The 26,891-nt window shown below is 41.8% G+C and overlaps 1 protein-coding gene across 2 annotated transcripts in view; it reads left to right on the top strand.

The window, feature by feature from the left end:
* Positions 1-26,891, top strand: part of CERK (ceramide kinase) — a 161,522-nt gene that overhangs the window by 55,199 nt on the left and 79,432 nt on the right. The window contains exon 2 of one of the 2 annotated variants that reach the window (XM_077264855.1): positions 16,752-16,823. The exons of the other annotated variant lie outside the window; for it this stretch is intronic. Coding sequence (XP_077120970.1) covers positions 16,752-16,823 — 72 coding nt within the window. The remainder of the gene's footprint in view (positions 1-16,751; positions 16,824-26,891) is intronic. 2 annotated transcript variants of the gene reach the window in all.

Below are 26,891 nucleotides of genomic sequence, written 5' to 3'. Positions count from 1 at the left end.
TGATAAATGGGGTTTTATTTAATATTTTTATTTCGATCACTGTGATAGGGTCTGTCACAATGATCAAAATGAACCAGTAGGAAAAATCTATTGTTGCCGGGTGCCGGCCAGCAGATCTCGGTGGGCGCACTGCGCATGCGCCCACCCTTTTTTTTTACTGGAAGAAGACACTGGCGGCCGTGGGGGGGGAAGCAGGATGACCCATGGACATCGGGAGGTACCGGGGGGGATCGGGAACCCTATTTCTCTCCTCTGATGTGTGATCATATCAGAGGAGAGAGAAATGAAATGGTAAATCTGACTTTTTTTTTGCGGTCGCCGTTATACAGTTAATAACGGCAATTGCAACCCCCGGTTGGTAAAAACTGACCCGAATCATGTTCTCTGGGGTCTCTGCTCCCCCGGCAGCCGAGACCCCGGAGAAATTCTGACTCTGGGGGGCGATATACACTTTTTCCTCAACGTTGTTAATTAACAACGCTGTGGTTTAAGTACCCTTAACTACCACCGTTAAAAGGCGGTCGTTAAGGAGTTAAGTGTAACATTAAAGAGTTTGTCTAGGTCATTGTTTCCCGAACGCCATTTTAAAACCCTCAGCTTGCACCTTTTGAAGTAGTCTATTATGGTTTTTGACGTGTGTTAAGGATCATTCTCCATTTGTCGAAACTATCTTTAATTCAACTGTAGCTTTTTTACAGATGGTGTTGTTTGCATCAAGAATTTGTTGAAATGTAATTGAATTCGCTCAACTCGTGAAATGTTCTCGTGCCATTGGCTACAACACAAGCCTGATTGATCCACCCCCGTGCTTAATCGTTGTCTAGATGTTCTTTTCCTGAAATTCTGTCTCCATTTTTCTCCACACATACCTTTGATTACTGTGGCCAAAAAGTTCTATTTTAATCTGTCTACAGGACTTGTTTCCAAAATGCATCAGTCTTGTTTAGATTTTTTTTTGCATACTTCTGACGCTGAATTTTATGATGAGAATGCAAGAAAGGTTTTCTTCTGATGACTCTTCCATGAATGCCATATGTATACAGGTGACTCTGAACAGCAGAACAATGTACAGAGTATGTTAAATCTTTCTGAAGGTCTTTTCCAGTCAAGCAGGAGTTCTGATTTTTCTCTAGCAATTCTAAGAGCAACTCTCACTGAAGTTTTCCTTGCTGTTCCTATTAACTGCCATTTAGAACTGATGAAAGGGCAACTTGAAAATGCTTTGCTATCTTCTTATAGCCTTCTCCTGGTTTGTTGACCTCCACCATTTTCAGAGTTCTAGGCAGCTGGTTAGAGGAACCCATTGCTGCTGCTTTTTGGCACAAGGTAATAGGATGCTGGGTCATAACCGTAACACAGGCTAATTAAGGTTATCGGAGTACACAAATCTCCAAGGGTGCCCAAACATTTGCACCAGCCCATTTTCCTAATATTTCTAAAATGCAAAGAAAATGTGTCATCTTTAACCTTAGCCATTTTAGAGAGAATTCCATCTTTGCAATAACTGTTCACAATAACGGTTATTTTGACCAGGGTGCCCAAAATGTTACATACCTCTCTAATAGGCAAGTCATCAATAACAGATCAGTGGAGGTCCGATACCCAGCTGCCCCAATGATCAGGTGTTTGTACATCCCACGACTGCAATGTAGGAAGCTGCATTGGCACCGCATTTTACACCATGTAATGGCCATTTTTGACTACTGCAGTTCAGTTTCCATTTAATTAAATCTAAGTAAAGCTTTTAGCAAGCATTGGTGCTATCATGGACATGATGTTTCTGCACGTTTTCAGAACTGGAGATATGTAATGAATAGCAGTGAACATCATCACACTAGTAAAATCTCTACTCGGCCTAGCGCGCATCCTTTCAGGCACCGATAACCTTCAGGACAGTAAATAAAAATAAAATTGAAGAGTCTCTCTAAAAGAATTCTGTTGTTTAGCCTAGTGGGGGTCCTATGGGATTTATCTATGAGAGACTAATATGGCCTGTGCTCTCCCTAATAGACATTCACTTCACACAGAGGAAAGTGGCTCCCTGGGATCACACAAAATCGATAGGTGCTCATATCTAGACAGAATCTGGTGCTGAAAACTAAGTTATAGTGCCTTGCTTTCAGGAGATTTGAAAGGATTTTCAAATTGGTCTATTATTTGTTGTTAATTGTTATAAAAAATAAATTTGTAATTTACATTCAATAAGATTCAGTAATCTTTTATCTTTTTATTCCCATATCTGAAGACCAGAATTTTTTTCCACCATGACACAGGAAACTGATGTGTGTTGGACAGTTGGTACATTACAGCATGTGATTTGACTGGTCCGACCCTATAGTTCTCTGTCCACCCTATTTGGCAGCCTTTGCTCTGGGTAGGCAGTTGATTTTTCTTTAAACCCTCCTTAGAATTCATAGACCATTTTAAAACCTCTTTAAAGGCAACTTGTTGCTCCCCCCCACCTATTAGCAAATAGCTTTGTGTATGCAGAGAGTATTGCAATATTCATAGTTTTCTGTATCTTCTGCTATTTCCAGTGCCGCTCTGGAGTCATGTTAATGCCTTTGCGACCTGCCGAATTACGTATTGTGTATGGGGAGTCTTGTTCGGAGTCTCATAAACTTGCATTGATAAAATTCAAAAAATGACATCCGCTCCTCACAGAAGACCGTGTGAGATTCGTTACAACTGCGATTGTGTTACGACAGAGCACCAGTGGGAACTGCAACACACTTTCTGCATGCTCCTTACTATTTTCCAATGGATAAGAAAACAAAAAAAGTCACGGGCGTGCTCCTTTAATAACAGTAAGTCTGGCTATTGCAGCCATTGGTTGACCTCTAAACTCTCACCATTCGCTAAATGACTTAACAGGAATATCACGGCCACCTTTTGTCTCTTTTGGGCTTAGCCTTTACATTTGTTTTTTGGTGTGCACCTTTAGGCTACGTTCACACGATCCGTTTTTTGCTGCGGATCCGTAGCGGAATTGCAGCTACGGATCCGCAGCCGTTTTCCATGCAGGGTACAGTACAATGTTACCCTATGGAAAACAAAACCCGCTGTGCCGACGATCCTTTTTTTCGCTGGAAAATCCGCGCGGATTTGCCAACGGAAAAAAGAAGTACCATGTCAATTCTTTCAGCGGATTCCGCTGCGGGTTTCCAACAGCACCAATAGGAAACTGCAGTTGGAAACCCGCAGTGGAATCCGCAGAAGAAAAAGGACACAAATCCGCCGAGAGAAGCACCGCCGTTTTCCACTGCGGATTTCCCCGAAAAAGGACCGGATAAATCCGCAGTGAAAAACGGATCGTGTGAACGTAGCCTTACTCCGCAAGTTGACTGTTGTTTGCACACAGGCTGACGAGGTGTTATTTAGCAGAAAAAAGCAAGGGATTTAGTACTGGTAACTTTTCTTGCCTTCCGCTTCTATTCCTTTATGTTTTTACCTTGTAGAATTTAATATGGAGATGGTGCCCTGCTCTAGTTATAATATTCCTGTTGTATTATTTTTCTTCCAGAAATTGCGCCATATCTGTTCATGTGATTGGTCCTGTATTTTATCTGTTTTTAAGGCCAGCAGTAGACAAGTGTATGAGAAATAGTCTTGAGTTTCAATCAGAAATCTCTGAACAATTTTTTTCAAATTTTCACCCATCCGTGCGTCTGTTTACGTCTGTGTGATGTCCGTGTCACGTGTGTGCAATCTGTTTTCTTCTACACTGAAAAATCTACACTGAAAAATGTACACAATCAAATACAGTTTTTAGGTTTATGCTAAAAATGTATTTGAAAAAATTGGATGTGATTCAGATGTGCCATGTGGAATCCTTTTTTATTATGCACCAATTGACTTGAATGGATGAACGTCATCCAAGACTCGCAAGAAAGTACTGCAAGCTGCCATTTTTTTTTTTTTATGGACAGTCAGCTGAGAATAGAATCATTCATCTCTGAATAAGGCCGGGATCACACATACGCGAGATCCGGCCGAATCTCGCAGGTGAAAACCCAGCTCTGGCGCCGGCACTCCGGAGTGGAGCGTGCCGCCGCACAGCAATACATGGAGCTGCACGCTCCGCTCCGGAGTGCCGGCGCCAGAGCTGGGTTTTCACCTGCGAGACTCGGCTGGATCTCGCGTATGTGTAATCCCGGCCTAGCCTGGGTCCGTGTGCTATCCAATGAGAAATCGTACGTCATGCATCCAATTTAGGCTACGTTCACATTTACGTTGTTGTGTGTTGCGTCGGCGACGCAACGCACAACGCCTGCAAAACGCATGCAAAACGCATTGTTTTGTGACGCATGCGTCCTTTTTTTGCATGATTTTGGACGCAAAAAAAATGCAACTTGCTGCTTCCTCTGCGCCCTGACGCGTGCGCCCAAAAAGACGCATGTGTCACAAAACGCAACACAACGCATGTCCATGCGTCCCCATGTTAAATATAGGGGCGCATGACGCATGCGGCGACGCTGCAGCGCCCGACGCTGCGGCGCACAACGCTAATGTGAACGTAGCCTTATACGGTCATCTGCATGAGCCCTAGGTCAATATGAATGAGCCAGAAAGAGGCCATGAACAAATGATGCGTTGTGCAAAAAACAGTCTATCCATTCTTGTAGAACCCGTCTATTGGATGTTTTGACTTGAAATTAAGCAATGGATGGTTTCTGACTTTGACTCTGTACATTATATAAGTTGGGCATGTTCTCTTTAAAAGAAAACACATTTTCTTGCAATTTCTTTAGGCGGAGGCATTTAGTAATCAGGCCTTGACTTTATTATGACCATGGCCAAAATGACTTGATCTTTCATCCTTGACTAGCACTTGAAATGTCTGGAAGAAACAAAAATGCTCTGCGGATGAGTATGCCCTAGTGCAGCGGAATAGACCAGAAAAATGAAGCGTAATTAGTGTTTCATACATTAATTTGACAGCCCTGTAATTAGAGTGAGACCAATAATGAACAGTAATTGAGCAGTGTAGCATAAATGTGCCGCGCTCTGGGTGACATATCCAGCATTTCCCGAAACGAAGAATCCACATTTTTGTTTCCGTGCTATTTATATTCTTCACATTTGCACATTCCATGCTCATTGGGCGACTTTGTCTTCTCAATTAAAATGACAATCTCAATCGGGAAGCGGCTTTACTATAAAATGACTTGTGACCTTTTCAAATGTCTCTTGTTTTTCGTGTGCTCTTTCACTTTGCATGTAGTCTGTGAGTATTGTGCAGTTTGCTTCCTCTGTACGCTTTTCATGGAATTTGCCTGGCAGGTGGAGAAATTCAGACACTCGTATCACCGACTTTGGGATGCCAAGGTTTCAGGGTGGAGTCACAGTGGGTAGACTTCTCAATCTAATGATATGGGAGCAAGCATAATGGATTGTCATGTCTTTGCCTGGATTCATTTGGAATCTGACCCAAAATCACTGCCAGTTTCTCTATGAAATGTGAAATTATATTGCAGCAGTTTTTAGCACCCCTGATTGATATGGCCCACATAGTACAAGGTGCATGTTCATTCGGTTGTGTTGGAGTTGCCGAAAAACAGTTTTAGATGTGCCACCAAAGGAGCTATTGGCAAACAGTCCAAAACTAGAAACTTTGGACTTGATGTGGCCTACTCTCGAGTCTCCAGTGGTGTAAATTTTTTTTTTTTTGAGCAGGATAGAATAGCTTAGTAGATTTTGAAATGTGTTTGTCTGAATGAAGTCAATGATTGCATCTTAGGCTCGTCTGACTAACATTTTTTAGAAAGTCAGAAGAAAATCATTAATGGGGACACTAGTCTGTTGGGAACCTGGTCTTATTCCCAGGCTAGTAACAAGTTCTGTCCATTGGTCGCAGCTTAAGGGGGCTATTACAGTTTGCAGAAGAGCCAATATAACTGCATATGGATTATATGTTATTGCTGTACTTGCGATGGATTCAAGTCGACGAAGCTTGAAGTCAAATCTTTGTTCCTGCCAGGGCTGTGGAGTCAGTAAGCCAAACCTCCAACTCTGACTCCTCAATTTCCATGACACCGACTCCACCACAGCCCTGGCTCCTAAGCTGTGTTTACACACTCCGATTATCGGAAATGATTATCGGCGTGTGTAAACAGATGAACACTCGTTTGTCAGGTGAAATGATTTTATACATGACAAATTCTCACCAGAACAAAGACAATCAACAAGCACAGATGAATCGTATTACCGATCATTCTGTGCACATGGGAAGTGTTGTCAGTCTGCCTAAATAGGCTGTAAAACGAATGACGATCAACTTACATGTGGCCGTTTGGCAATTGTGTATAGCCACAGATCTAAATGCAGCCTTACACCTTATATTATCAGAGTATACACTGCGTGCAGAATTATTAGGCAAGTTGATTTTTGGATCACATGATACTTTTTATACATGTTGTCCTACTCCAAGCTGTTCAGGTTTGAGAGCCAAGTACAAATTGAGTAAATCAGGTGATGTGCATCTCTGTAATGAGGAGGGGTGTTGTCTAATGATATCAAAACCCTATATTAGGTGTGCATAATTATCAGGCAACTTCCTTTCCTTTAGCAAAATGGGTCAGAAGAGAGATTTGACGGGCTCTGAAAACTCCAAAATTTTAGCTGTTTTGCAGAGGGATGCAGCAGTCTTGAAATTTCCAAACTTTTGAAGCGTGATCACCGAACAATCAAGCGTTTCATGGCAAATAGTCAACAGGGTCGCAGGAAGCGTGTAGGGCAAAGAAGGCACAAAATAACTGTCCATGAATTGAGGAAAATCAAGAGTGAAGCTGCCAAGATGCCATTTGCCACCTGTTTTGCCATATTTCAGAGCTGCAACGTTACTGGAGTAACAAAAAGCACAAGGTGTGCGATACTCAGGGTCATGGCCAAGGTAAGGAAGGCTGAAAAACGACCACCTTTGAACAAGAAACATAAGATAAAACGTCAAGACTGGGCCAAGAAATATCTTAAGACTGACTTTTCAAAGGTTTTATGGACTGATGAAATGAGAGTGACTCTTGATGGGCTAGATGGATGGGCCAGAGGCTGGATCAGTAAAGGGCAGAGAGCTCCACTCCGGCTCAGACACCAGCAAGATGGAGGTGGGGTACTGGTATGGGCTGGTATAATCAAAGAGGAACTTGTGGGACCTTTTCGGGTTGAGGATGGAGTGAAGCTCAACTCCCAGACCTACTGTCAGTTTCTGGAAGACAACTTCTTCAAGCAGTGGTACAGGAAGAAGTCAGTATCATTCAAGAAAAACATGGTTTTCATGCAGGACAATGCTCCATCACATGCCTCCAACTACTCCACAGCGTGGCTGGCCAGTAAAGGTCTCAAAGAAGAAAAAATAATGACATGGCCCCCTTGTTCACCTGATCTGAACCCTATAGAGAACCCGTGGTCCCTCATAAAATGTGAGATCTTCAGGGAGGGAAAGCAGTCCACCTCTCGGAACAGTGACTGGGAGGCTGTGGTGGCTGCTGCACGCAATGTTGATCTTAAACAGATCAAGCAACTGACAGAATCTATGGATGGAAGGCTGGTGGGTGTCATCATAAAGAAAGGTGGCTATATTGGTCACTAATTTTTTTTGGTTTTTTGCATGTCATAAATGTTTATTTCTAAATTTTGTGCAGTTAGATTGGTTTACCTGGTGAAAATAAACAAGTGAGCTGGGAATATATTTGGTTTTTAATAAGTTGCCTAATAATTCTGCATACAGTGTATATTTGTATGCCATTGATAAAATATTATAAGCTTTATCGGGAAACTGTCACTAGGTTTTTGCTACCCCATCTGAGAGCAGTATGATGCTGAGGCAGAGATCCTGATTCCAGCGATATGGCTCTTACTGGTCTGCTTTCTGGCAGCTTTCTGCTTATGCATAGTGGGGGATATACATGGCATATAGCGTAAATGGAAGAATATATGACAGTTGGTTTACTAGCCCGCTAATGATTATCTCCTGCTGATTAGAACGATGATTTTATCAAAACTATGGCAAGCAGCCCAGTAAGTGACACATCGCTGGAATCAGGATCTCTGTCTCTACAATTTGCTGCTCTCAGATTAGGTGGCAAAAACATGGTGACAGACTCCATTGAATGGGATTGTTTAAATACTGGTACATTAAACCTTTATACTGTGTTCCCACAATGAGTTTTTGATCAGTTTTTGACTGCGTATTATCGCTGAGTCAAAATACAACATTTCACTTAAAGTATCATCTTTGGATGTGAGTCCTGGGAAGTGCTGCCGTTCATGGGCTGAATGTGTTCGTTTTGATTTACTTGTCCTGTGTGAGCCTGTGTTTGTCTCTTTCACTTGGATCCACCGGATGCAAGCTGCAAGCCCTGTCCATTGAAAAGTATCACCAGAGTAACTTTTTGAGGATACACAATCTAAGGCCATATCAGTCTTCCACCAGGTGCGTGCATGAAGTTGTGCACCCATCAAAGATTTTAACATTGTGTTTTATGCCCTAAGGCTGTGTGCACACGTTGAAGGTTTGGATGCAGAATTTTCTGCACAAAATCTGCATCTCCTGGCAGAAAACGCAGGTGCAGATTTGATGCGTTTTTCTTGCGGATTTTGTGCATTTTTGTTGCGGATTTTATGCGTTTTCTTTTACCCCTGTGGATTTCTATAATGGAAGGGTGCAGAAATGCTGCAGATCCGCAGAAAAGAAGTGACATGCTCCTTCTTTCAATCCACTGCGTTTCCATGCGGAATTTTCCGCACCATTATCACAGCATTTTTTTTTCTCCTATTGATTTCCATTTTACTGTAAATCACTTGCTGATCTGCAGCGTTTCTGCGCTGGAAAAAAACGCTGCGGATCCACAGGAAATCTGCATCGTGTGCACATACCGTTAGGGCGCCGCAATTTGTCTGTTCTTCTCTCCCAAACAGGGTTCCCGTGAAAGCTCAGTGTGGGAACATAGCCTTAGAAGTGCATAAGATAAAATGATTGACATGTAGAGGCAGAATTCCATCCCGGCATTGGCTTGTTCCCTTCCATCACCTGCTATGTGACAGGAGCTGTGTGATCGTTTTTTTCCATCCACTTATGGAGGAAGCGTGGTACCAATTCCTGACCTTTGAATTACATTGTAAACTGTGTACATCTTATAAAACACCTTTATGGTTCTTGCCTGCTAATCTCACGTGTTCCTGAAGCAATCGGCCACATTTAGCGAGACTTACGTGGCTCATTCCTTTCAGAGTTATAGGAATATTTATTAGGATTACTTTTAGCTGTATAGATTTCTGGATTGGATTTATGTTCCATGGAGCTCTGATTCTCAAGATTGCTAACAAGGGTGCAACATGACTTCAGTGTATTGGCAAACTATTAAAGGGAATCTATCAGTAAAAGTATGTGTCCACGTTCAGGATTGCATCAGGATTTGGTCAGGATTTTTCATCAGTTTTTGGAGGCCAAAACCAGGAGTGGAACAATTAGAGGAAAAGTATAACCGAAACATATGCACCACTTCTGCATTTATCACCCACTCCTGGTTTTGGCTTACAAATACTGATGAAAAATCCTGACCAAATCCTGATGCAATCCTGAACGTGGACACATACCCTAAAACAAACCACGCATCACCCTTCCCCCGCAAAAAAGGCATATATGGGCACGCAGGTAAATGTAAGTCCATGGACACCTTTATTGCTGTATCTCGAGTAATTAATGTTTTTATTTATATGCAAATGAGGCTTTAAGTGCTCTGGGCATACTATAGCACTTAAAGATCCTCTGCCTCCTGAGGTTCTTTTCCCACCTAATACCAGCCTCTTTAGCTTGAATAATAGCTCACTGAATCACGTCATGCGTTAGGTAAGCAAATCAGACTGAGCTATTTATCACAAGTTAAAGAGGCAGAGGATCATAAAGTGCTCTGACATGCCAGAGCACTTAACTCATCTTTGCATACGAATGAAACCACTAATTGCTCGTGAAGGCAGCAATAGATAGAAGAAATAAAGATGTCCATTAATTTCAGTTTCAAAGATTAGCATTCCCGTATATGTGGTTTACGGGGTGTTTGAGCTCAGTGACAGATTTGCCTTTAAGACCATATTATTATTGCCAAACATACAATATTTCTCCGAGGCCTTTGAAAAGCACAACAGGAAGCAACCCAGCCACCTAAGATTTATGGGATTTGACAGAGGGGTTATCATAGTTTGGCAGTGGGTTGATCAAGATTTGTTGGCCGGTTGACAGATCTGAAGGAGGGATGAGCAAGATATATAGCAGTGAGCAAGGTTTGTATGAGAAATGACAAGCATTTGGTGAAAAACACGACCCGAGTATATTTAGGAATGACATCTGACTGTCAGTGAGGATACATTTTCTATGGCAGTGCTAGTTTGCAGATGGAGGACGGAGCTGATAAGGTGAATGAAATGTGTGCATGTGAACTCTGTGGAAGGGGAATATAAATGGAGTGCGGAGACTGTCCTGGACACATCACTATGCTGCTGGAAATGGCAAAGAAACTTGTGCTAGCGGCTGTGTGCTATTACATGACTGTATGTACTGGGCCAAGTTTACAGTGTATCTCCGAAAAGAATCAATATGGTTACTATGGAAAGAAGAAATGATATATAGGGACTCTTGAGAGACAAGGCATGTATATATGTATAGGAATTCTGGAAAAGCTGGTGTCTAATACAATCTGCCTGTTCTGATCATGCTGAGGCTCCTTTTTATGTTATACATGGTTTTCCTTTTATTATGCCTTATTATGATATTTTGCTCCTGTCATGTGTACACGTGTACTGAGACTACACACGCTGACCCTACATGTGTTGTAAGGGCCTAGCACTATGGCTTATTTGGCTACGTTCACATTTGCGGTCAGCGCCGCAGCGTCGGGCGCCGCAGCGGCGCCGCATGCGTCATGCGCCCCTATACTTAACATGGGGGCGCATGGACATGCGTTGTGCTGCGTTTTGCGCCGCATGGCCGCAAGCGTTGGACGCAAGAAACGCTTCAAGTTGCATTTTTTTTGCGTCCAACTTGCGGGCAAAAACGACGCATGCGGCGCAAAATGCAGCGTTTTAGCGTGCGTTTTGCCGCGTTTTTGTTTGCGTTGTGCGCTGCGGCGCCGACGCTGCGGCGCACAACGCAAATGTGAACGTAGCCTTACAGGTCAGTGCCGCTGTCTGCATGCCAAGCCGGAAAACGCCTTTCCCTTGTCACTTTTTTTCAAAAATATATCTCCTTTCATCGTCTGGCCCTCACAGAATTTCTGTCACCACCAGTGCTGCTTCTTAATTCTGATTACATTGTTGATGCTGATTTTCTGGGTGACATTTATGTTTTTTTTTCTTCATTGGTAGTTTGAATACTTCTATTACTCTGGAAAGGCAAACATTCCTTTTAAAACCATTTATCTGAAAGTTTTGGATGTGTTATGCATTTACTGGACAAAGAGACCCTCCCTTAATAGGGTATTCCCAAAATGAAATGTTAGCTCCTATCCACAGGATACGGTATACGGTAACTACTGATTGCTGGCGATTCCCTTCATAGCTCGTCTTGTCTGGAGCAGAGGTGCATATGCTCAACCTCCACAGCATTCATTGTCTATGGGACTGCCAGAAATAGCGAAGTGCTGTATTCTGTCTATTTCCGGCAATGAATAGATCAGATTTTGATCTTGTGTGGTCTTTGCAGATCCGCTTTCTTCGGGTTCCCAACAATTGAACCCCTGTAATCTGTAAATGATTCCCTATCCCATGGGTAGAGGATAACTTTCAGTTCCAGGATTACCCTTTTAAAAGGTTCTAAAATATTCTGATCATGGGTTGTGCTTGATATTCCAGCTCGGCTTCAACCACTTTAACGCTGGAGCTACATGGCATCATGTGTTTCACAGTGTGGATATCCCTGTGTCGCATTGCATCTAATAATTTCCTACCGCGATTGAAACAAAGTTGCAAGTGTTCCCAAACGTTTTTCAATACCAGTCTCGCTTGTCATGGACTTTAATGCCAGTTGCATGTGACTGGTCTTGTATGCAATTTGTTTGCAGTTGTCTGAGTATTGCTGTTGCAGAATACATGTCGACATTTGGCGCCAATGTAAGGGGACATAATCCATGGTCAGGGTTGACATGTTTTCTGAAAAGATGCAGCCATGGTCTTGTAATCCTGGTTCCTAATTTTTTACCGAAGATGAGACACCTGCAATGTCCTGCAACTTTTTGGAGCTGGATGAAGCTGTTTCTCTTTTCTTGGCTACTCCTCAATTTGAGCCAGTGACGTTTCGCTTGGGAATCAATCTAACAACACACTAGGCTATTGGGGAATATGAGAACAGGTTGTAATTTGTAGTATACAGAAAGAAAAAGATTTTTCACCACCAGGAGCAAAACCGTAACAATGCAGTGACATGACAAGAATCTGCATAACTAATAATGAGAGAGCCAAGAGGATTGTCTATAACATGATGGTAGTGGATGGTGAGATATGGAGCCTGAAAGTCAAACGTTCAAAACATTGTTTCCCTTTTGCTTGTCAGTGTATTTTAAAAGAATCCTAATCTATTTTTAAAATGTCTCTGAATGCCATTTTCTGCTAGCCTTATTATACTATTCCGAATCACAATGTGAGTCCCTCATTTGGCATCTTCATCAGTAAGGATAGAAGAGCATCTCTTGCTCTGGAGGACATGGCAGGCATGCGCACACTATGGGCAGGCCATTGAATTCAATTGGCACCCTGTAATGCTTTATTTTACCTTAGATGGCAGCACTTATAAGCACTAAAGCACTTATTGCCAAGTGCTGGTTTTTTTGATGACAGATGATATATACAGTTGAAATGCATCCGCAACAGCCGCAGGTGATATTGCGATCCACCCATGGAAGTTAACTAGTTAAATGCCGCTGTCAATCTCTGACAGCGGCATTTAACTTGCGCTTCCGGCAAGCGCGACGGAAATCCCGCACATTGGTGACCCCGTCACCTGATCGCAGGTCACTGATGGGTTTGCATGACAACCAGAGATTTTCAGCAGACTTCTATGGTTGTCATAGCCAGATTGCTATGAGCGCCGCCTGGTGGTCGGCGCTCATAGCAAGTGAGCATTTCTGCTACATACAGGCTATCTGATCATCACCTGTATGTAGCAGAATCGATCGGACAAGTGCAGTTTCTAGTCTCCCATGAAGACTAATGAAGCATGGAAACAGTTTAAAAAAAAAAGTTTTAAAAATATTAAATTCAAATCACCCCCGTTTCGCCTCTTTCAAAGTAAAAAATAAATCAAACATGCACATATTTGGTATAGCCGTCTTCAGAATCGCCTGATCTATCAATATACGGTAAAAAAATTATTAACCCGATCTTTAAACGGCATAGCAAGAAAAAGTCAAAACGCCAGAATTACGTTTTTTTTGGTCAACGCAACATTGCATTAAAATGTAATAACGGGCGATCAAAAGATTTTAGCTGCATCAAAATGGTATAATTAAAAACGTCAGCCGGCACGCAAAAAATAAGCCCTCACCCAACCTGAGATCACGAAAAATGGAGATGCTACGGGTATCAGAAAATGGCGCAATTTATTTATTTTTTTTACAAAGTTTTGATTTTTTTTCACCACTTAAATAAAAAAGAACCTAGACATGTTTGGTGTCTATGAACTCGTACTGACCTGGAGAATCATAACGGCAGGTCAGTTTTAGCATTTAATGAACATGGTAAAATAAAAACTGTGGGATTTCACTTTTTTGAGATTTCACTGCTTTTGGAATTTGCTTTCCAGTTTTCCAGTACACTATATGTTAAAACCAATGGTGTTGTTCAAAAGTGCAACTTGTCCTGCAAAAAATAAGCCCTCACATGGCCATTTTGACCAAAAAATAAAAAAGTTATGGCTCTGGGAAGGAGGGGAGCAAGAAATTAAAATGCAGTTGGTTTAATATATTAAACCCTTCCCGACCTCTGCCGTACTATTACTGCGGAGGTCGGGTCCCCTGCTTTGATGTGGGCTCCGGCGCTGAGCCCATCTCAAAGCCGGGACATGTCAGCTGTTTTGAACAGCTGACATGTGCCCGCAATAGCGGCGGATGAAATTGCAATTCACCCGCCTCTATTAACCAGTTAAATGCCGCTGTCAAACGCTGACAGCAGCATTTAACCGGCGCTTCCGGCCGCGCGGTCGGAAATGATCGAATCGCCGACCCCCGTCACATGATCGGGGGTCGCGCGATGCATCAGGATGGTAACCATAGAGGTCCTTGAGACCTCTATGGTTACTGATCGCGGGTAGCTGTGAGCGCCACCCTGTGGACGGCGCTCATAGCAAGCCTGCATTTCAGCTACATAGCAGCGATCTGATGATCGCTGCTATGTAGCAGAGCCGATCGAGTTGTGCCAGCTTCTAGCCTCCCATGGAGGCTATTGAAGCATGGCAAAAGTAAAAAAAAAAAAAAAAAGTTTTTAAAAAAATATGAAAAAAAAATAAAATATAAAAGTTTAAATCACCCCCCTTTCGCCCCATTCAAAATAAAACAATAAAAAAATCAAACCTACACATATTTGGTATCGCCGCGTTCAGAATTTCCCGATCTATCACTAAAAAAAAGGATTAACCTGATCGCTAAATGTCGTAGCGACAAAAAATTAAAAACGCCAGAATTACGTTTTTTTAGTCGCCGCGACATTGCATTAAAATGCAATAATGGGCAATCAAAAGAACGTATCTGCACCAAAATGGTATAGTTAAAAACGCCAGCTCGGCACGCAAAAAATAAGCCCTCACCTGACCCCAGATCACGAAAAATGGAGACGCTACGGGTATCGGAAAATGGCGCAATTTTTTTTTTTTTCTTTTGCAAACTTTGCAATTTTTTTTCACCACTTACGGTAGATAAAAAAGAACCTAGACATGTTTGGTGTCTATGAACTCGTAATGACCTGGAGAATCATTTAGCATTTAGTGAACCTATCAAAAAAGCCAAACAAAAAACAAGTGTGGGATTGTACTTTTTTTTGCAATTTCACCGCATTTGGAATTTTTTTCCCATTTTCTAGTACACGACATGCTAAAACCAATGATGTAGTTGAAAAGTGCAACTTGTCCTGCAAAAAACAAGCCCTCACATGGCCATATTGCCGGAAAAATAAAAAAGTTATGGCTCTGGGAAGGAGGGGAGCGAAAAACGAACACGGAAAAACGGAAAAAGGCAAGGTCGTGAAGGGGTTAAAGGTGTTTTCCCAGCACAGAAGTCAATGACATAGGACTAGGATATGTAGGATATACCATCACTTTCTATTAGATTCTGATAGACGTCTAACTGCAGGACCTTCCATAAGCGTAAGAGTGCAGGCCCTGGAGTGCTAGTTTAGCAGGACGTGCCATTCAAAGATTCTCCCTTTCCAGTGGCTCTCCTGGCCATCAGCTGCACAGAGGAGCTGCAGCAGAGCCCCATTCACTTAAAAAATAACTTTTGACATAAACCATACGGAATGTTATAGAGCAGTGAGGATTTGTGCATATAATGCACAATTTCGTTGGAAAACATTTTATATAATTAGTTTTCATTGCTTTAAACCTCCACTCTTTTTGTGCTTAGTAGTCCAGTGAGCGATGCTCTTCAGTGATTGATAACTAACTGTGCATTCATAGAAGGAAAACTGTCAATCACTCTTTCTTGTATTCTTACTATCCTGAATGGCATAGTCAATGGTGCTTTTCAGCTCAAAGGTTTATTTTTAAAAAACATGTTTTATTACCAATAGGTGAAATATGCAGCTTTATGTCAGAAACATGCAAAGGTTCTTAACTAGAATTTGCATGTATACATCAAGAGACTTTTTGATTGATGCTTAATTTTGTATTAATGATTTGTATTTTGTAGTATTCCACATTAATAAATAAATGAATATTCTGTTCTGACATATGAACGTGTATGAGCTATGGAGGTTGGCTTCCATGGAACTTTAGTGTCTATGGTGCTATATGTAAGCCAGGCTTTCCTATAGCACCATGAACATAGTTATCCCTCTGTAAGTGAAAAATTACCCAATGGTTTATCTTTTTATGCCCTCAAATTGTCTCTTGAACAGCTGACAGCTCTGCAGTCTACTTACATCCTGTTTGCTGGGAGGGCGGACACTCTTTCTTGTGTTAGTCTGGTCTGGTTCCTTCTGCTACACTAATAATAATAATAATTATAATAATAATATTTATGAAGTCTACATTGTTATCACTATAGTTACATATAGAGATATCAGTGCATTTGAATGCTCACACAGCTTAGGAAAGTGAGAGCATTGGTTGAGAACAGCTCGGGAAACTGCCATGTTGCTATTGGTTGTGATTATGCAGGATTGATAAGAGCAGCTCAGTGAGGAACTGAGGGGAGAGAGAGGAGTTGCTAACTGCTGTAAAGAAATGAAGGGCTGGATACAGCTGGCAGGAATGCTAGGGGTTAACTCTCTTGGAACATTCTTGTCCAGGATCTGCTGGCCAATTTAATTGGCAAAAAAAGTACACTATATGAAATAAAACCTCTGACTACAGGAGAATGAGGACAGATAGAAAAAGTAAGACAATTACAAACCTGCTTTTTTTCATGTAGTTGAGCAAACTAAAGAAATGCAATAACATGAGAATACCGCCTTAGGTAAGATTTTGCCTCAACCTCCCATATACATATTACTGTGGTTATTTGATAACTTGTTCACTGTTTAATAAGTTTATATATATATATTTTTTTTAGGTGCTTGTTTTACTCGAGTCCTCCACAGAGCACAAGGTCTGACAGGCAGTTTAACGCATCGATTGTATACAGGTGGGAAACTAACAAAATTATATAGGCTCTTAGCACTTTCAATCCCAAGAACTAATTTTCAAATTTGTAATGCATGTAATTTATGTAATAAACCATTCATATTTTTACTGTATTGTGGTTCTACATGTACAGGGAAAAGCCTAACAATTTAAAACCTAATTACCGGCAGTGACCTAATGTTAAACATTCTGTTTTGTGGAGCTTTGTAGCCATCTACATGCAAATGGATCTTAGGGTATGTGCACATGATCAGGAATTGGCAACGCTTTGGATGCAGTACATTCTGCGGTCTGGAAAGACGTGCTGCATGTCCATCTCCTCGGGTAACCTGCGGGCGTCTGGACGCATAGTGGACATGGGATTTCTTGAAAATCCCATCCACTATGCTGTAACATCTGGATGCTGCACAAGTATGCAGTGTCCAACCCTCAGCGTTTACTGATCATGTACACGTATCCTAATACAATTACTGCCCATGAATATTTGGATGGGATGGGCAGTGTTGAGCAGCCAAAAGAACAAGTACAGGTTGCTTATTCACAAATGTGTGTTGTAAGTGGAGGTTAAAACACTAAAAAGCACTAAAACACTCTGTAATCCCCTTGTGTCAATGGAGTGCTAGTGAGCATGTGCGACCACCAATCCTATGGCATTGTCACACATGCTTACTACAACTCTTTATGATTTTGGGATTCCCATTCTATTAAATGGAGGTTACTTATTAATGGGGATGGGGTGAGGCTTTAAATGAACTTAAGTAACACACCTAATATACTTTTAGTTACTAAAAATGCCCCAATCTACAAATAGTGTTATTGTCCTGATGGGGTCCCTTTTTGGTTTTGTACGACTAAAGGACAGTGTTCCATTTGTTAGGATATCTTCGTTGCTGTGTATGAAGACTGCCGATTGGTAGACTTTTAACGAGCAGTGGTCTTTTGAATGCCTGTTTACACCGGCAGACCAAACTGAACAATGCCCACTGAGCTGTCAATACTAGATCACGAAGTGATCGCGAAGTAGATAAGCCCCCGATGTATCCTGAAAGATGAGAAAAACAGGTTAGATTATACTCACCCAGGGGTGGTCCCGCTGCGGTCCGGTCCGATGGGTGTTGCGGTCCGGTCCAGTGCCTCCCATCTTCTTACGATGATGTCCTCTTCTTGTCTTCACGCTGCGGCTCCGGCACAGGCGTACTTTGTCTGCCCTGTTGGGGGCAGAGCAAAGTACTGCAGTGCGCAGGCGCCTGGCCTCTCTGACCTTTCCCGGCGCCTGCACACTGCAGTACTTTGCTCTGCCCTCAACAGGGCAGACAAAGTACGCCTGTGCCGGAGCCGCAGCATGAAGACAAGAAGAGGACGTCATAGTAAGAAGATGGGAAGGACCGGACCGCGACGCTCATCGGATCAGACCGGCCGCCCAGGTGAGTATAATCTAACCTCTTTTTCTCATCTTTCAGGTTACATCGGGGGGCTTATCTACAGCATTCCAGAATGCTGTAGATAAGCCCCTGATGCCAGTGGGCTTAGCTTACCTTTGATTTTGGGGGTGACAGGTTCCTTTTAAGCCAGCCTCCTTATCTGTCTTTGATAATCCCATGAAAAGGGCTAGATTAGCCCGTAAAAAAGGCCAGTTAGCCATCCCCATTCACACAGAGCAATGATAATGTGATTATGCAAGAAACGCTGAACTCTGTTGAACACAAGCAAGAAATGAAGTAGCTGGGTTACAGAACCATGTTAATATCTTCAGAACATGCAAATTACCTAATCAGAGAGAAGGACTAGAACTCTAGTTCCCCCTATTGGAAGTAGCAATGCTAAAAGTCAATATAGACCCTTTAACCCCTTCCCGACCTGTGACACAGCGTATGCGTCATGAGTTGGTGCCAATCCGACCTGTGACGCATATGCTGTGTCACAGAATGATCGCGTCCCTGCAGGTCGGGTGAAAGGGTTAACTCCAATTTCACCCGACCTACAGGGACAGGGGGAGTGGTACTTCAGCCCAGGGGGGGTGGCTTCGCCCCCCCTTGGCTACGATCGCTCTGATTGGCTGTTGAAAGTGAAACAGCCAATCAGAGCAATTTGTAATATTTCACCTATAAAAAGTGGTGAAATATTACAATCCAGCCATGGCCGATGCTGCAATATCATCGGCCATGGCTGGAAACCCTGATCTGCCACCGCCACCGATCTCCTCCCCAGTCCTCCGTCCTGTCCTGTACACTGCTCCGGTCCCCTCCGTCCTGCTGTCCGCTCCCCCCATCCTCCTGTCCGCTCCCGTGCTCCGATCCACCCCCCCACCCCCGTGCTCCGATCCCACCTCCTCACCCCCGTGCTCCGATCCCACCCCCTCATACTTACCAAGCCTCCCGGTGTCCGTCCGTCTTGTCCATGGGTGCCGCCATCTTCCAAAATGGCGGGCGCATGCGCAGTGCGCCTGCCGAATCTGCCGGCCGGCAGATTCGTTACAGGTACATTTTGATCAATATGATAAAACCTATCACAGTGATCAAAATTAAAAAAAATAGTAAATTACCCCCCCCTTTATCACCCCCATAGGTAGGGACAATAATAAAATAAAGAAAATATATTTACTTTTATTTCTCCGTTAGGGGTAGAATTAGGGTTGGAATTAGGCTATGTGCACACGGTGCGGATTTGGCTGCGGATCCGCAGCGGATTAGCCGCTGCGGATTCGTAGCTGTTTTCCATCAGGTTTACAGTACCATGTAAACCCAAATCCACTGTGCCCATGGTGCGGAAAATACCACGCGGAAACGCTGCGTTGTATTTTCGGCAGCATGTCAATTCTTTGTGCGGATTCCGCAGCGTTTTACGCTAGTTCCTCAATAGGAATCCGCACAAAAAACACTGGAAATCCGCAGTAAATCCGCAGGTAAAAGGCAGTGCCTTTTACCTGCAGATTTTTCAAAAATGGTGCAAAAAAATCTCACACGAATCTGCAACGTGGGCACATATCCTTAGGGTTAGGGTTGGAATTAGAGTTAGGGTTGGAAATAGGGTTAAGATTAGGCTTGTGGTTAGGGTTATGGTTAGGTGTGTGTTGGGGTTAGGGTTGGGATTAGGATTAGCGTTAGGGTTGGGATTAGGGTTGTGGTTAGGGTTATAGCTAGAGTTGGGATTAGGGTTAGGGGTGTGTTGGGGTTAGTGTTGGAGTTAGAATTGAGGGGTTTCCACTGTTTAGGCACATCAGGGGTTTCCAAACGCAACATGGTGCCACCATTGATTCCAGCCAATCTTGAGTTCAAAAAGTCAAATGGTGCTCCCTCCCTTCCAAGCCCCGACGTGTGCCCAAACAGTGGCTTACCGCCACATATGGGGTATCAACGTACTCGGGACCAACTGGGCAACAAATATTGGGGTCCAATTTCTCCTGGTACTATTGATAAAAAAAAAAAATTGCTTGCTAAAAAATAATTTTTGAGGAAAGAAAAATGTTTTATTTTCACTGCTCTGCGTTATAAACTTCTGTGAAGCACTTGGGGGTTTAAAGTGCTCACCACACATCTAGATTAGTTCCATGGGAGGTCTAGTTTCAAAAATGGGGTCACTTGTGGGGGAGTTCAAATGTTTAGGCACACAGGGGCTCTCCAAACGCGACATGGTGTCCGCTAACGATTGGAGCTAATTTTTCATTCAAAAAGTCAAATGGCGCTCCTTCCCTTCCTAGCCCTGCCGTGTGCCCAAACAGTGGTTTACCCCCAAATGTGAGGTATCAGTGTACTCAGGAGAAATTGCCCAATAAATTTTAGGATCCATTTTATCCTGATGCCCATGTAGAAATGAACAAATTGAGGCTAAAAGAATTTTTTTGGGGAAATAAAAAAAAAAAAAAGTACTTTTTCATTTTTACGGATCAATTTGTGAAGCACCTGGGGGTTCAAAGTGCTCACTATGCATCTAGATAAGTTCCTTGGGGGGTCTAGTTTCTAAAATGGGGTCACTTGTGGGGGATCTCCATTGCTTAGGCACACAGGGGCTCTCCAAACGCGACATGGTATCCGCTAACGATTGGAGCCAATTTTTCATTGAAAAATTCAAATGGCGCTCCTTCCCTTCCTAGCCCTGTTGTGCGCCCAAACAGTGGTTCCCCCGCACATATGGGGTATCGGCGTACTCAGGACAAATTGTCCAATAACTTTTGGGGTCCAGTTTCTCCTTTTACCCTTGGGAAAATAAAAAAATTGTTGCTAAAATGTTCATTTTTTCCTTCCATGTTGCTTCTGCTGCTGTGAAGCACCTGAAGGGTTAATAAACTTCTTAAATGTGGTTTTGAGCACCTTGAGGGGTGCAGTTTTTAGAATGGTGTCACTTTTGGGTATTTTCAGCCATATAGACCCCTCAAACTGACTTCAAATGTGAGGTGGTTCCTAAAAAAAATGGTGTTATAAAAATGAGAAATCGCTGGTCAAATTTTAACCCTTATAACTTCCTAGTAAAAAAAAATATTGTTTCCAAAATTGTGCTGATGTAAAGTAGACGTGGGTAATGTTATTTATTAACTATTTTGTGTCACATAACTCTCTCGTTTAACAGAATAAAAATTCAAAATTTGAAAATTGCAAAATTTTCAAAATTTTCGCCAAATTGCCATTTTTTTCACAAATAAATGCAAAAATTATCGACCTAAATTTACCACTAACATCAAGCCCAATATGTCATGAAAAAAACAATTTCAGAACCGCTAGGATTCGTTGAAGAGTTCCTGAGTAATTACCTCATAAAGGGACACTGGTCAGAATTGCAAAAAACGGCCAGGTCATTAAGGTCAAAATAGGCTGGGTCATGAAGGGGTTAATGAGCCTTGTCATATGACTTAGGATTAACGCCAAACCAGATGCTCAATGTGCAGACATGGTGAGAGGCGTCTGATCAGGATCTAAGGGGTAACATTTCTCCTTGTAGAGAGTGGCATGCTGATGTAGGGAGACTTTTAAGCCTTGCAATGCTCCTCTGGGAAATTAAATATGCAGACTGGCTTTTCAGACAGGAAAAGGACTAGAACTCTCTTGCCACATTTTGGAAGTAGCAATCCTAAAAGTTAATATTGACCCTTTAGAAAAATATTTAGAATTGAGAGTCCTCAGTGGTTGATACCTTTTAATGGCTAACTGAAAAGATGGTAACAAATTGCAAGCTTTCGAGACTACATACGTCTCTTCATCAGGCAAAGACTAAAACAAACTCTGAAGAATCACATATTTATGCACAACATAGTATAGGGGAAAAAAAAAAAAAAAAAGGGTGAGGGGAAAAAAAAACATGGATAAGCCAGGTGACATGAAGCAGAATTACCATGGGTGATAAACAGTTACGTCCATAAATATTGGGCCAATTCTTAGATAAGGAATGTTTTATTGTCCTGTGATTAGGGTCTGTTGTGATGACCCCCACATGGTCTGATGGGCAAGTTCCTTAGTTGTAGTTAGTTGATGTAAAAAGACATAAATCCGTGTGACACATTCATTCCTGCATTTAGAATGTCAAAGGTCGTCATCAGTTTATATTCCCAGACTCTCCTGTCTTTCTGCGAATTGAAGTTACTTTTTAGTACAAGTAATTTCATGTCCATAATGCTATAATTTGGGAGACAGAAATGTATTGCCACAGGTATATCCATTCTTTTTTCTTTTATTGTATGGCGATGAGAGTTCATCCTTGTTCTCAGTTTCTGCCCTGTCTCCCACACATACAGACCCCCAGTTGGACATTTAATAATAATAATAATAATAATAATTTTATTTATATAGCGCCAACATATTCCGCAGCGCTTTACAACTTATAGAGGGGACTTATACAGACAACAGACATTACAGCATAACAGAAATCACAGTTCAAAACAGATACCAGGAGGAATGAGGGCCCTGCTGCTCGCAAGCTTACAATCTATGAGGAAAAGGGGAGACACAAGAGGTGGATGGTAACAATTGCTTTAGTTATTTGGACCAGCCATAGTCTAAGGCTCGGGTGTTCATGTAAAGCTGCATGAACCAGTTAACTGCCTAAGTATGTAACAGTACAGACACAGAGGCTATTAACTGCATAAAGTGTATGAGAACATGATTTATTAGTACAAATAATTAGGTACACCACATTAGAAGTGACGCAGCTGAAGGTACCTGGGATCTTGTAGTCCTGATGTGAATTGGGGATCTTAATCTTGTCCGTGGTCATTATAAGTGGACAGGTTTTACATTTTTTCTGATTGCAGGGAAAGGCTCCTGCAGCTGTTGGAGAGGACAGGGAGCTTCTGACAATGATGCTTCTTAGATTTGGGGGCTGCCTAAAACACAGTAGTGGGGGGTCTGGAAAAATGGATTGTAAGCGGGCATCTTTTTGCAGTAAAGGTTGTAATTTCCGTGCAGCTCCCCTTAGCGCCTCCAGATTTGGATTGTAGGTAACTACTAGAGGTACCCGGTTATTTTCTTCTTTAGTTTTGTAATGTAGTAGGTGATTCCTTGACATTCTGGTGGCTCTTGTGATCTGATTTTCAATTGTTCTTGGATGGTAGCCCTGATTCAAAAAGGTCTTTCTGAGGCGACCAAGGTGTTCATCTCTATCCATTGGGTTGGAACAAATACGATTGTATCTGATGGCTTGGCTGTAGACAATGGAGTTTTTTATGTGTTTTGGATGGAAACTGTCCCATTTAAGGTATGTTGGATGGTCGAGCCACAGCTAAAGACGTTCCATGAACAGTTTAATCAATTTCATCCCACCATCAACTTGACACTCAACTACTCCTGCACTGAAATTAACTTTCTGGACACCATCATTAAGCTGCAGAACCATAAAATAGAGACATCACTGTATCAGAAGCCAATCGACTTCCAACCCAATGGATAGAGATGAACACCTTGGTCGCCTCAGAAAGACCTTTTTGAATCAGGGCTACCATCCAAGAACAATTGAAAATCAGATCACAAGAGCCACCAGAATGTCAAGGAATCACCTACTACATTACAAAACTAAAGAAGAAAATAACCGGGTACCTCTAGTAGTTACCTACAATCCAAATCTGGAGGCGCTAAGGGGAGCTGCACGGAAATTACAACCTTTACTGCAAAAAGATGCCAGACTACAATCCATTTTTCCAGACCCCCCACTACTGTGTTTTAGGCAGCCCCCAAATCTAAGAAGCATCATTGTCAGAAGCTCCCTGTCCTCTCCAACAGCTGCAGGTACCTTTCCTTGCAAACAGAAAAAATGCAAAACCTGTCCACTTACAATGACCACGGACAAGATAAAGATCCCCAATTCACATCAGGACTACAAGATGCCAGGTACCTTCAGCTGCATCACTTCTAATGTGGTGTACCTAATTATTTGTACTAAATGTCCAACTGGGGGTCTGTATGTGTGGGAGACAGGGCAGAAACTGAGAACAAGGATGAACTCTCATCGCCATACAATAAAAGAAAAAAGAATGGATATACCTGTGGCAATACATTTCTGTCTCCCAAATCATAGCATTATGGACATGAAATTACTTGTACTAAAAAGTAACTTCAATTCGCAGAAAGACAGGAGAGTCTGGGAATATAAACTGATGACGACCTTTGACACTCTAAATGCAGGAATGAATGTGTCACACGGATTTATGTCTTTTTACATCAACTAACTACAACTAAGGAACTTGCCCATCAGACCATGTGGGGGTCATCACAACAGACCCTAATCACAGGACAATAAAACATTCCTTATCTAAGAACTGGCCCAATATTTATGGACGTAACTGTTTATCACCCATGGTAATTCTGCTTCATGTCACCTGGCTTATCCATGGTTTTTTTTCCCCTCACCCTTTTTTTTTTTTTTTTCTTTCCTATACTATGTTGTGCATAAATATGTGATTCTTCAGAGTTTGTTTTAGTCTTTGCCTGATGAAGAGACGTATGTAGTCTCGAAAGCTTGCAATTTGTTACCATCTTTTCAGTTAGCCATTAAAAGGTATCAACCACTGAGGACTCTCAATTCTAAATATTTTTCTATCTACTGGCTAACACGGTACCAAGATATATTTCTTTCCTGTATTGACCCTTTAGCATTCTTTAGAACTGCTTACTTTTTGCTAACTGAAGTATTCTAGTAGACTGTTCATGTAACTTGCTGATATGTTATTGTGGATAGCTGCTCATAACTTCTGCAGTGGCTGCTACAGATAAAAAATATTACAAATATGTTACATGGATGAGGTCTGTCCAGAGCGTCTTGTTAGCGTCTCTCAATTTGAGTCATGGGGTTTGGTTATATGTGTGTCCTAATTGGACAACCCCTTTTAATTTAACATTTATGGTAATAATTTTTTTGACCCAACACCAGGACATGTAGACTGACTCATCATCACACTGCCACTTTTTTTATATGTTCTGTCTTCACTACAACTCAACTGTTGTGCTAAAGAATACAAAAAACAGATATTCAATTTTGATGTTAACAGGCAATTGGTGAGAGTTTTTTCGTGCATTTTAAGTACCGTAGTCAGCTGCGGCTGTGTACTACTTGGAAGCTTTGATATTTTTTCCCATAATTTGCGCTTTGTTTGGAATAACCCTAGGACGCTTTCTGCCCAGTGCTTGAAAATTTAGATTTACTTAACAAACTTAATGATATTGTATGATTTAATTATGAATGCTTATTTCATTTTGTTCTCACAATGGGTGCACTTTTGTCATCCCCAGCAAGAGTAATTGAAATAAGCATTTTACAGTTAATTCATTTTTAGCCATTTACACACTTAACAAAATGTATTAATAGTACTGATTGGTTATATTCTGGATTCTGTTTGAAACCACGCTGCATGGGGCTCCATACTTTCCATTTATTAGATTTATTTAACTCTGCACTAAAAGTGCTGCCATTTTATATTATTTTCCTAAAGCTGCAATCTCATGGACATTATATTTTCATATGAATTTTTATATTATTACATGTGGGGGATATTGGCAGATCTCCTGAGACCGATATGAAGAGCTCTTTATTTTTCACAGTTTTGATTGCACTATGAAAATTGATCGTATCAAAGGAGTAGAACATATTAAGGAATTGCTAAAAACTGTATATTCTGTACTTAAAGAGGACCTGTCACCAGGTCAAAAGTGTCCAGTTCTTGCTCTTATTTTATTCCCCCGCTCCCCTGAGAAATCTGCTTTTCTTTTCTTTATTTCCGCCATATAGTTCCAGAGATATGAACCTTTTAATTCAGCACATATTTTTATGGTCTCTACCTATGGAGTAGTGCTTACAAGGTAATACAGCAACCTAAAGACGCGCCCCAAGAGCTTCCCGCGAGCCATGCCCTTTTGTAAAGACTAGAATTCAGTGAATTTGTTTGGGTTCCCTCTTATAAGCTGCAGAAGTAACCCGGCTTCCTGATTTGTGCTGGCTGATGAGTCGCGGCTGTGTCACAGTCACCTGTTTGTTGGGCTCTCCATGCATGTGTTGTGACTGTCACACAGCCGAGACACATGCAGTTGCGGCGCCGATCAGCTGATCGGCTGGCGCGATCCAGGAAGAGGGGTTCCCTCTGCAGCTTATTCGGCGAGCACTGTAGCTTGCCGAATAAGAGGGAACCTGAACAAATTCGCTCAACTCGAGTAAAGACCATAAAAATTAGCACCAAATGAAATGACCATATCTCTATGACCATATGGCAGATTTTACAAAAGTAAAAAGCAGAATACTAAAGGGAGCAGATGAAATAAAATAAGATAAAAAAAACTGGACGCATTTGACCTTATGACAGATTCTCTTTAATGTTACTGTAACTATGTGCTGTTTAATGTTAATTTGTATAGAAATTAATAGTTGAAGAAAAACTTGTCAGTATGTGTTTTGTTTTCATTGTGAATTTAGTAAAAAAAAAAAAGAAAAGCTATTTTGACTATCATAAGATTTCAGTCGTATTAAGGTATACAGCATCAATTAAAGAAAATCTTTCACATCCAAAAGCACTCTTCACCTGCAGATATAATGCTAACCAGAAGGTAAAGAACGTTAATGCATGACTGGCAGGCTTCCTGGAGCAGAGGTTACAGGAGGA

The sequence above is a fragment of the Ranitomeya variabilis genome, chromosome 5 (assembly GCF_051348905.1).
Source record: "Ranitomeya variabilis isolate aRanVar5 chromosome 5, aRanVar5.hap1, whole genome shotgun sequence".
In the NCBI taxonomy this organism is placed as follows: domain Eukaryota; kingdom Metazoa; phylum Chordata; class Amphibia; order Anura; family Dendrobatidae; genus Ranitomeya; species Ranitomeya variabilis.
Note: the sequence above shows the minus strand (reverse complement) of the source record. Positions and strands in the feature narration are given on the sequence as shown.